Here is a 12,241-nt window from a genome sequence, read left to right as displayed (position 1 = left end):
ACATTACTTCTGGAACAATGTCATTTGGAAAAACAAAATGAAGACGTCCGACAAGAACGAACGTCACCACATTTGGCAAAAACACAGCCACCTTGGGCTTGTTTGCAGCCACAGGACCTGGGCACCCTGCAGTCATTGGTATATAGTGGAGTTCCTCATCAACTCAAAGTATTCCAGAGTCAAATGTCAAGCCATCTGTCAGACAGCTAAAGCTTGGCTGAAATTAGGTCATACAACAGGATAATGATGCAAACAGTGGCTGAAACAGAAAAGAATCAAGGTGTTGCAGTGATCCAGTCAAATTCCAGACTTCAATCAGGCTGAAGTGCTGCGGCGAGACCTTAGGAGAACTGTGGACAAATGAATGCCCAAAAACGTCAGTGAATTTAAGGCAAAGCTGCAAGAAAAAAAACAGTAGACCAAAATTCTTCCACAACAACATCTGAGAGATTTATCAAGTCACAAAGAAAATGATTCAAAATTATTGCTGCTAAAGGTGGTTCTGCAAGCCACTGAATCATTTTTTCCACTCTCTTTTTTACATGACTGTATATAGGACACATAACCCATAATACTGAATGCACTGAATTATTTTTAGTGCTTAAAAATCGGTTTCTATAACCCACAGCCTGCATCGGTCAGGCTCTCAAAACAAGTGCTTTGATTGCAACTCACTGTGCTTTGTGGACAAACTGAGAAAATAATCAATGATTTAATGTGATAACTAAAATATTGCTAAGTTGCAGAACTAATAAAATCAAAAGATAAATTGCTGAAAACCAAATAAACATAACAGAATTATAGCTTTAAATGTGACCTTCTGACCTACCCAAGCCTTTTAATGTCATTATTCTCTACTGTTTTGCTTGAAACACAATCTCTTAAAGAGTTTATGGAGAATTTGAAATAAGAATTTAAAATAAGTCTCGACGAAAGATGGGGGGGAAGACTTCAATCGTGATGTACAAAAATTAAAATAACATGTGGGAATTTGCACTTTCCATTTCAGCAGCTACAGCTACAAGTTAAAAAAACGAAAACTAATTTGCTGCTGTGAAACTGCTCTCACAGACAGTAGCCATCATTATTCATCAAGCTTACCTCTGCACCTGACATTTTGCTACTGAACATTTCCTCCTCACATTTACCCGCCACCACAAGAGCTTTCTTCTAAGATGGGTAAAGGACTCAAAACTGTGGCCGACTAACTGTGAATCCTCTACCTCCTGCTTCTGTCATTTCCAATAAGAACACTGATATGTCTGGATTTATAAGATTATTTTTTTGGGGGAAAAACAAACAACATATTCTGTGTTCGTAGCCGACACGATCTCCTTTTCCCCTTTTTTGTGACTGTAGCTATTTGACAAAAAAAGAAAGATAATAAATATCTATTTTGTAATTTCAAGCAAGTACAAAGAGCTACTTCTTCAAGCAAGCGAGGAACAGAACTATATTGATGACAAAGTGGTTTCAACTAATAGCCTTTTAAAATGAGCTATTGATCTTTCCTGGCCATTATCTTAAAAGGAACCTTCAAAAGAAAACAACTTTCAGGACAGACCAGAAGCATAGAGGAACATGGAGGGATACGGCCACTTATCAGAGCCCCAGCTGCTTGTATCAATACAGGCTAATACTGACAATGAGTGAAGAAAAGAAACATTTTTAATGGAGTCGACACAAATCCTATTTAACAGTGTTAGTGTTAAAGAAAGGCAAAAGGTGTTTGGAACCGGGTGGCAGAGAGTGAGAAGGTGCTCTGGAAATCTTTTTGAAATCTGGCCCATCTTGCTAATCAAGTCTCGCCTCACTGTTTAAACAGGTAATTTACAATGTGCCATTTTACAGCAATATGCTTACTTAAACAAGTCACACATTTCTCTGAGATGTTTGTTTGGGTTTGTTTTTTTTTTTTAAGAGTTTTTGGTCTCTTTTATTTTTTCTTATAAGATGAGCTGTTCATCTTGGCTACACACATCAGACACCACTTGTGGAAAGCCTTGGTTCAGTAGGATCTCAACAACAGAAGGAACATTAATATTCAGATGCATGAGCACCTCCATCAGGAATTTAAAACCTGAAACCTGCGTGCAATCGAAACCTAAACAAACAAGACTTACCTTCCACTCCACTGATACACTTGACCCGGTCACGGACCTCCACGTTGTATCCCTCAAACGACATGAAGACTCCATTGGGGTGGTAGGGTTCACGCTGGGCGTAAACCTTTGAATAGCTGTGCTGAAACTCAAAACGATCATAGCCATCGTACTGCACTATTTTGCCGTACACCTCAAAGTACTTTTCCACCCAAGAGAAGGGCAGGTAGACTTCTCCCCCCTCTCGCCGGCCTTTGACAGTCGATTCATCATTGATTAAGCAGTCAATTTCTTCATACTTGATCCCCCCGACAACTCCGACAACAGGCGGGGGCTCGGGAGGTTGCGGGGGATGCTGCTGGCTGCTGATGCTAGCATCGCCGATCTGAGAAATCGTGGCCACCGGGGCAGCACGGGGCAGGAAGCGTATGGAGGTGTCACTAGAGCAGCGGTTCCACAGCAACACAGTGATGAGTGTGAAGAGGGCGCAGATAACGATGAGGGTCTTGTAGTTCACCCGAGCAGCCAGGCAGCGCATGGTCACAACCTGCCTGTACGGCACAAACAAAAACAACTCATTAGAAGACTCTCATTGGAGTCAGAGTAGCCTGCAAATATATTTATACTTAACTTCTGCCATTATACACCAGCAGCCTGCACTTTATGCTCTAGGTTAAAAAGCAACCTGCACACACCTAAAATCTGCATTTATAATAAAGCAGAACTGCATCAGACATGTTTTCTCCTCCAAAGTTATAAAAAAAGTGTTTTCATCTGAGCAACTGGAGGAAGAAGGAAAGAACCTATATTGTGAGTTTGTTTCTCTTTTTGCAAGAATCCATTTGAAATTTATAGACGGTGAAAAGTTTACAAGGATCGCACTGCTGTGTGAGCTTTCTTTTCATCCCGTGGTGCCAAACACATAGCCGCGACATCAGCTGGGTGCAGGAGAAATCTGTAATCCCACACCGCCATCACTGAAACCTTGTTCCTCGTTTACAGTCGGTTTAATGGAGAGAGTTGACTAAAGTGGTTACTTAAGTGCATGTGAGTAACATAACTGCCCTGATCTTTTACAATGACTTCAATTTTACAAATGAGTAAAGTCAGCTGATTCACATTAATAGCACTTGCACTGAGTAGATAAATGGAATGAGGTCATTATTGTACTAAAAAAAGTCAGAACATAACCAAGAGAAACTAGTAAAAGATACAATCTAGCATATAACACTAAAGCTTTATGGTGAACATCAGTTTGTAAGTGCCTGGAGAGTGTAAAGTGCTGCTGTTCTCCAGTGATTCTCACACCAGATCATCAAACTCCAGATAAACCTGAGTGAAAGCTGCTTGGAACAATTTTCCCTAAATAGATGACATGTTGTAATTTGTGTCAAACCCAGAGTTTTACCCACTTTTGTCTGGTGAGGAGACCGTGTTGCCGTGGATGAGTCATGAGCACCTGAAGACAGAGCTGGTACATTCATGTTGTAATTAAGGCTGAACAATGTGAAGAAAAACTAATTTTGTGTAGTCTAACCGATTTTTATTTTCCCCCTCCCTTTTGAATCGAGTCAATATTGGTCTTCACTGCAACTCAAACTCCTCTAATCAGCACACCTGCATATGAAGGGGTAGTACAATATGTTGAGCTTTCTGTGCAGCAAGAGGCAGCTTAAGTCTACATCACGTCTGAAAACTGGGAAGTAGCTCGCCTGGCTCAGATCACAGAATCCACCAAGCAGAACCTTTAAATCTAACTAATAATAATGTTATAGCTTTTTAACTCCCACAAAAGCTTACATATATGCTGGGCTACTTCTTGGCCAGCAGCAGTTGCCAAGCAACCAGCAGAGACTCCAGGAAGTTATAGCTCCTGCCCAAGAAACACCAGGGCTTACTGAACTACAGCAAACATCCTTATAATTATCATTAATTTGGACAATGCAGGTATCAGGAGCAAAACTGCTTGCAACACAGTTACTACAATTACTATTATCTTAAAAAAACATTATGACCAAACTAAAAATAAATCTTGTATTTTAAACTGAAAATTTCTTTAATTTCTAAATATAATTGAACTAAAAACCTATAAATAAATAAGATGAGGGTGTAGTGAAGAGCAGACGGTTTTTGGTAGTGGGTTAGTGCCAGGTGGGAGCGTTTTTTCCATCTCATAATGACCTGAGCTGAACTAAACCAAAGTCCTTTAGTAAACACCTCCAGGCACTTATCGAAGGTCACTGAGTTAAAAAAAAACATTGGATCTATAGAATAAACAGTCAAATATGGTGAAGTCAAAACTTAAGCCAAAAAGTCTACCTCCCTTGAAGTTACACTTGTACAACAATATTTGCTGCAAAGTTCTCTCACAGATTTCAGATCATCACTCTTTGACTGTCATACTTCTCCTTAAACGGTGTCTCTGTCTAAGCAGTGAGTGACCTTTAGGACTGGATAAAGAGCACAGATGTAACAGATGTGACTCTGGATTTATAATGAAACAAAATGAGGACAACACTGCAAAAAACTCTTTTAAAAATCAAAGCCACACCTTTATGATCACTTAACCTCAATACATCAGACATGCATTTCCCATCATGACAATGCACAACTTCTCCTTAGATAAATAATAGAGGCAAATCAAACCATATCCTCCTGATGCTGGCTTACCATCAGTTGCTGCAGACAAAATGTAATTTAAGGTCATTTTGTTTAATTTTAAAGCATTGCATCCTGCTCAGGCCATATTGCAGGTCCCTTAGAGGCGCTCCTCAATTACCCTTTCAAAAGGTTTAAACCATCTCTCATGTCTTAAATTGACATTTTTGATTCCAGTCTTAAGAGATATTTCCCCCCCTAATTGAATCTACATAAAGGTTACTGTCACTATCATTTATATTCTGTATCAAATTATGTGCTCTGTGCATTTCCACCTTATGGATGTTAAATTTATTACAGTAAACTATCTGGGTGCACTTTGGTTGATATGCTGCTTTTCAGATTTTGAATTAAAAAGCAGCATGCAAATCAGACGTGTTACTTTCTGCATCAGTCTTCTGTTTTCATGTCCTCTGTGTGTCTCTGACATTTTTGCCAAGCAAACAAGAAATCAATACACATCCTTAGGTCTCTCCTCTTCCTCCACACTAATTACAGCTTACTGCTGATAGGATTTACTATTACACTGATGACAGCGCCCTGTCCTGTGATGACAGAGGAGGGAGAGGGAGAAAATCATTATTCGCCAAGTTCATTTCACTATCTCAGCTTAAACTAGCCACAACTGAAGGTCAGCTCAATCAATGGGCATTAATTGGACAAAAGTAATCTTCTGTAGCGTTGCAAAGTCAAATAATCACACTAGTGGCCTCTTAAGAAAGTTAAAGTGTTACATTACTCGCAACGAAAAAATGCTTTGAAATACAAACACAGAAGGAACGCATGCTGTAGCAGATGAAGCTGCGGCTCCATGCACAGCGGGGGGTATTTTCTCCATTACTGGATGGAAAAAGTTTTCAGCTGGATTTTATAAGAAAGAAAAGACTTTGGTGCATCTCTGCGGCTGGTAACTTACTGCCACACGTTAAAAACCATCACTGATATTTAGAAAAATGACAGCATGGTGCAGTGATAAAAGATGAGGCTGATGGGAGCTCTGACAATGCTGAAAATGTGAGGCGGAAAGACTGGGGCCTGCACCCTGAAAGATAAGTAGAAACAGCCCTGTCAAGGAAACCAACTATAAATAAATGGCTCTTTTTATAGTGATTCGTTGCTAGCGTTGAGGCTCGGGCTAAAGGTGGATATACACGGGCTTTAAGCGTGGCAGCATGAGGAGTATCCTAAAACCTCTTGCTCACTTGATTTACCTAAAGGCATGTCCCATTTCTCAAACGTAATTTACATCTTCACGCTAGAACAGTAGGCGCACTGGAAGAGAGGTTAATGTCACGGGTGAGCAAATTACAAGATGCAGTTTGTTTACGGATCACAAACCATGAATGTTCTGTCTGAGATCTCGCACTCTGCCACGTCTTACACCCAAATAAGCATTTGCAAAGTTTCTGTAAGGTTGGGACTAGCTGTAGAAAGCCAAAAACCCCCCTAAAAAACTGTAAATAACAGCAGAGATGGAGAAAACTGAGAGACTTAAAAACGGTTTATTCATAGAAACTGGAAAGCATGCCCTCCTTAGAATCTAAAACTTAATTTCCATCAAATTCTTGGCAATAAATATAAACAGAAAAATGAGTAGACAGTGTTGAAATTTTATCAGTGAAAGAGTGGTGTAGCACTTGCAACATCAAGCATGTTTAAATCAGAAAGTTAACAGTTTTTAAGAACGGGCATCTGTCTTTCCACAACAGGTGAAGCAGGGCACCTTCCTGAGCAGATCAAAACACCTTATGTAAGCCACGCCCACCTGTTTTCTCTGTTGTCACCATGATTTTTCTTTTGTCTTGATCATGGCAGAAATATAAAATGAGCTCATAATTTACAGACCAAATGTTTACCTTTTGCTTTGACTTCCAGTTAATCTTTAAACAAATGAATCTGTTACTTTGTGTCAGAACACAGGACTGCTTTTTGTCTGAATCCCCGCTTAGTCAGAAGAAGCTTTATATTTATTGGAAAACACCGTCCAAATGAAAAATGTGAACTGTCTGTATTACAGTATGTAAACCAAGCTGACACACAAAAAAAATTACTTTGATTTATTGTTCCCTCGACTCCGTTTCCACAAATGAACTTCTTTGCAAATCATCTCTGCCGCTATGTTAATTACAAGGCAAAAACAACACTTCGTTATGCAGACACTAGCTGCATTGTCTCTGGTGTATTTTGACCCAAATTCACTTCCATCTATCAGCATCTATCTGTTTTCATCAGAAAAAAGAAACAAATAAAAGACAGCAGTGTTTTTTTAATTATCATTGAAAAGACTCATGTTTATGTCTTCCATATGAATTAATGTAAATGAATGGCTGCTATGACACAGCAGAACAGGCAGTAGTTGTATGGTATTGATGAATGACAACAGCGGGGGACAGCTGAGTAAATTCAGCACTATAAACTCCATCGATTGTATTTGATGGAGTTTATTTATTAAAGCATTACCTTAAAGATATTAAGATTATAGTAATGGTTAAAAAAGCTGCATTTGTTACTTAGTTTATCATGCACAGGGCATGGAGGTGGAAGATCAGCCAAAGCCGTTCTGAGGACTTGTTTATACGATACACATCTGTGTAATCCACTGGTTATCGGATAAGCTCCGGAGGTTTTGCATAGATGCACTCCCTTTGGTGATAACACCGCTTTGATCTGGAAGAAAACTACACTGCACACGACACTAAAAAGTATATTTACAACAGGCAGATACAGCTGGACAGCAGGTGAAAGACAATCCTGTTGGAGGATAAAAGTCTTCCATGCCTGACAGATTAGGGAGAAAGCCACTGGAAAACAAAAGCAGCTTTTCAGCTTACAGCATCCCACTGTTCTGGCTATGGAAAATGAGAAGCGACTGTAAGTACAGGTGAAGCCTTTTTCTTCTATATTCTATAGTATAATACGATGGCACTATTAGCTTGCAAAGGTAAATTGTTTTTGAAATTATGTTTTGTATTTTTGCCCACATCAACTCTCATTTCAATCTGTATCCTTCATCCCAACAATACCAAGAACAAAAACCTGTAGTTTTACAAACTAATTTTCCCTTCACTCAACATGACTAGACGAATGTTGGAATCACAAACACAGCACCCAATTAATGTACCGACAGCCCCCTGCAATACAAATGTGAGCAAACGTGTGGTACAGACCGAGCAGTGAATCTGCACAGATGCAACTCTCTGCACTTGAGTGCAAGAATATAATTAACTGAATCATTTTTGTTTTTTTTCTGACAGATGTGTCAAACACTCCAGCTTTTTCAGTGTCAGGCATTGGCACTTTTATTTTTTAACTTGCAAAGATTGGAGTTTTCTGTTGGTGCCACAAAGCCTCAAGAAACCTTACAGAAGTCTCTGATACAATCATGGGCTACTGGTGTTTTTCACTGACAACCCACACGCTGACATACAGGGACAATTAATATTATTCTGTTGTTATTGTTAATTACCAGAATATTATAAAAAGCCACTGTATATGCAACTACATGTAAAATGAAAAGCTGCTGGTAAATCACATCTGACTTTACACCCAACTGAAAACTCCTAAATGATACTGCTGACAGTTGTCACTGTAGCGGCCTGAGAAAACATCTGCTTCACAAATACACAGGTCTAGCAAATTCACAGTCATGAGTCCCTGAGGTCACATGGCACTCGTATGTCTAACAAAACACAGATTCACTGCTGCTAATGCAGATCAGAGGCTTGAAAATCTACCTTTGAGCTGTGCTGGATTATAAACACATGATTAATCTCTAAATGTGAATGAAGCCTTATTTTGTTAAACAAACCCTAATATGTCCTTTACAGTCCTTTATCACCAAGCTTTACAGTAACCAGGGTAAGGAAATGTTACCAGGTACTTAATACTGCAGTTTTGTTTGCTAATGACAGAGGATTAGGTGGGTGTTTCTTTTAAAGACCCCCATAAAAAAATCACATCTCTTGAATGGGGACTTCAATTTAAACTAACTACAAATCTCAGTCCAGGTCCCCAGTGCAGAATGTACAACATTTACACCGAGTGAAAACTGTTGTGGCGTTGGGCTTACGGATGGGTGAATGGAGTTGTTTTTCTTCTCCAGCTCCAGGGGTAACAGTCACAAGCAGTCATCACAGCAATAAAAGCTTGAGTGCTCGTGAGATATCCTTGGGGAGCTATTGGAGCAGAAGCCCAGAATGCGTGAGGTGCAGGTTTTTGTAGCCTCAACTAAACTCCTGGCATTTCACTGCCTTCCTCCGGGGGTAAAGTAAGGCAGGGGTTTGAGACTGCCTGTAAATTATCAGCTTATGCTGAAGCTCTGAGGCATGTTAGCTCCTGCAGAGATGTGATGGAGTTTGTGTATGTGTGTGTACACTCTGGATGTGTTTTTAAGCCTGATTATGATAGCGTAGGCAACAGAACAATTCAAGGCAACAACTGACAGGAAAAATAAACAACTTACATCTTTAACCATGAATCGCTCAGCATGCAGCAGAACTGCGTGTATCGCCCGTTATATGAGGCACAGTCTATACTCTGCATGCAAAATCAATTATACATTATACTGTCATGAGAAACTATTCAGAGGATTAGCAAACATAAAACAATCTGTCATCAAGATTAGGGCAGGGCAATATGGCCAAAAATATTTATCACAATATACATTTGAAAATTTGTGATAATGATATAACTGACGATATAATTGACGCGAGACAAAATACTTTACAACTCCACAACTTTATGAGCGCAAAAAAAAAAAACCCATCAATGTATTTTCACTTAAACAAGCAGCTGTTTTTTTATGTGCATTAAAGTTACATAAAAATTTAACAGTGCAAATGAAAATTCCTTGCTGACAGTTTAACCAAAAGGCAAATATTTTGCAAATATATAATTTGCAAATATGTGATGTCTTGATAAATCGAGCAGATATTTGAAGTTTACACAGCAACATTCTCGCCTGAAAATATCTTAAAAGTTTATTTTGTGATCCAGAAAGAGTAATATTTCAAACTCCGCCACTCCGTGTTCCTCCGCCACTGCCTCATTTGAGTTTTGGACGAAATGCACCTAAACCTATATCTATGTCTGTCCAGAAAAGGTATGCCTATCACTGTCGCTTCAAATACTCAGTAATAGTAGATCGCAGCTATCGGTCCTAAACAGACATGAGAAACCTTGAAACCCTCATCACGCAAAATTATTCAGGTTTGTTTGGAGGCAGCGGAAAAGTGAGTGCACTGCTTTGAAGTTAATGCGCCTGTGTGTTTAATCTCTGCTTGGCGGATTAAGCAGGTCATTACTAAAAAGCTTATAACTGAGGTCTGCTGAGAGTTTTAGCCAACTCTTAATCAAATGGAGGGGAGATGAGAAAAATACAGGGTCATGCCTGGTGCTACAATACCATAGAAACAAATGCAGGATTACTAAACACAGAGAAGCAAAGGGATCTAAAATAAGGGAATGAAGTCTAACCTATGGTGTAAAGTTGTAGCAGATTATTGGGGTCAAGTAAATGTCAGCTGAATTTCAACTCAAAGTAAAAAATAATTCATTTTATCCTGTTATTTAGTGGTCTTCTTCTTTGAGGAACAAATAACTTGACAGCAGTGATGGGGAGAAATGGCATTGTATGGCTTATATTAAGAAGAGATGCACTGATTGAAGTGTGACCTGCTGATCGCCAACTGTCATTTTCTTTTCTCAGAACTATAATTACCAGCACACAAAAACAAAAAATCTACTTTTGTTTTACTTTTTCTCTTCTGTTCTGTTACTGATTTATAACTACTACTTTTCTTCAATGCAAAATATTATTTTCATAACAATATTATTCATAATAACAAAACAATAAATTAAATTTTACAAATTCCCTAAAACTGCTGTAATTACCAGGATTGGCTCTCGCTGAAACAACTGAATATAAAGCACTCTGTTCCTGGAAAAAGGTACAAATATCATAGAGTTGGGTGGTATAAACGGTATACAGTAGAAATGATATGAATTTGGCCAGCGGTAGAGATTTTTGACTATAACGCTGATATCAAGCTGCGCCTGTTTTGGTCGAAATCATCGCAGTGCCTGCAAGCATGGAGCCTACACGTGGGGAGGAGGAGGAGGAGGTGCTCATGAAGAAGGCCGGTGCGACATCGGTCACATGCACCTGGTTTGGGTTTAAGCAGTTTGATGTTAAGCAGAAAAATATCATCTGCAAATTACGCTGGGCGACAGTAATAGAGAAGAGACGAAGCACATTTTGGAATATGAGAAAAGCCAAAAACTGCACACTCCACAAACGTCCAGTCAGTCAAGTGGAAAGAAAAAAGGTGGCCCTACACACCAGCAGACTGATCTTTTCCAAAGGCACATTTTGCACTTTATTTTAAACAACTTAGAATTTAGTGTTTTACTGATATTTTACTTGTATTTTTTTATTCAAACATTTTTGCGCATTTATCTTCATTGTTATTTGTTATTTAAGAATTTTGTGTTACATTGTTTGGAAAAAGATCTATTACATCTTAAAAATTATTTGAAAAGTTTTGTAATTAAAAAACAAACAAACAAAAAAATGTTTGCACAATAAATGTTCTTAAAATGGCATTCTATACTGTTCAGTCATTAATGACATATATCTATATACAGAAGAAAAGAATATATCGCAATATATATCGTTACAGCACATGCTTCAAATTACACCGCCCAGCCCTAAAATATCATATAACATATTTTACCTTACCAAGCAAAAGCAGGTGCAAGAAATGTATGTAATTACACAAATGTGTGTTACTCACATAATTTTCCAGCATGTTTATAACTATAACACCAGGTAACAAGACACCGACCCTTTGCCTTTTTTTACTCATCTCCATTATTTCCCTTGTAACCACTTTGATTCCTTGCTCATACCGAGGCTGCTGGCTAGCTCTAGCGTTGCCCACTTTGCCTTTTTTAGCTGGCTTCAGCTTGGTGAGGGTGATTTAACTGTCTGGACAGATTTGTCGTTGTGAACTGTTTTGTGGTGTTCACGTGCTGTTTACTTTGGCCAACTTTGTGCCTTCACTCATAGCATAGAGCTTCCATGCTAATTACATGTTAGCATGTGGCTGTGAGAATATGTGAAACTACATTTCAAGATGTTCTTCATGTAAGTGTTTCATGTAGGTCTCTCAGTACTTCCTTAAGTAACTGATTTAAATGGACACCATGTACTGAATCAACTATTTAGCTTTAGCGTATTCTAAAGAGTAACACTTTTAGGATTTCACCAAAAATAAGGGCCAAAGAGAATAATTAAATCTCTAAAGAGAAACACTGCATAACTGGTTTAAAGTTCAAAAACATACAAAAACATCTTACGCAGCACTACAATGTGATATAAGTTACGGCCTCAAACATCAGCCGTGGATTGAAATGCTGTGCGATTATCTAGCGCTTAAAGCAGGGCTGCATGGGGGGGTGTTTCAATATCTCAAGGCCAG

At 38.8% G+C, this 12,241-nt stretch overlaps 1 protein-coding gene across 1 annotated transcript in view; it reads right to left on the bottom strand.

The window, feature by feature from the left end:
* Positions 1–12,241, bottom strand: part of glceb (glucuronic acid epimerase b) — a 55,867-nt gene that overhangs the window by 18,424 nt on the left and 25,202 nt on the right. Inside the window, exon 3 of the mRNA XM_031744439.2 lies at positions 2,124–2,653. Within this exon, the coding sequence (XP_031600299.1) occupies positions 2,124–2,640 (517 nt within the window). The 5' untranslated portion in view covers positions 2,641–2,653. The remainder of the gene's footprint in view (positions 1–2,123; positions 2,654–12,241) is intronic.

Source organism: Oreochromis aureus, linkage group 1, assembly GCF_013358895.1.
Source record: "Oreochromis aureus strain Israel breed Guangdong linkage group 1, ZZ_aureus, whole genome shotgun sequence".
Classification (NCBI taxonomy): Eukaryota; Metazoa; Chordata; class Actinopteri; order Cichliformes; family Cichlidae; genus Oreochromis; species Oreochromis aureus.
This window is presented reverse-complemented; position numbering and strand designations above follow the sequence as displayed.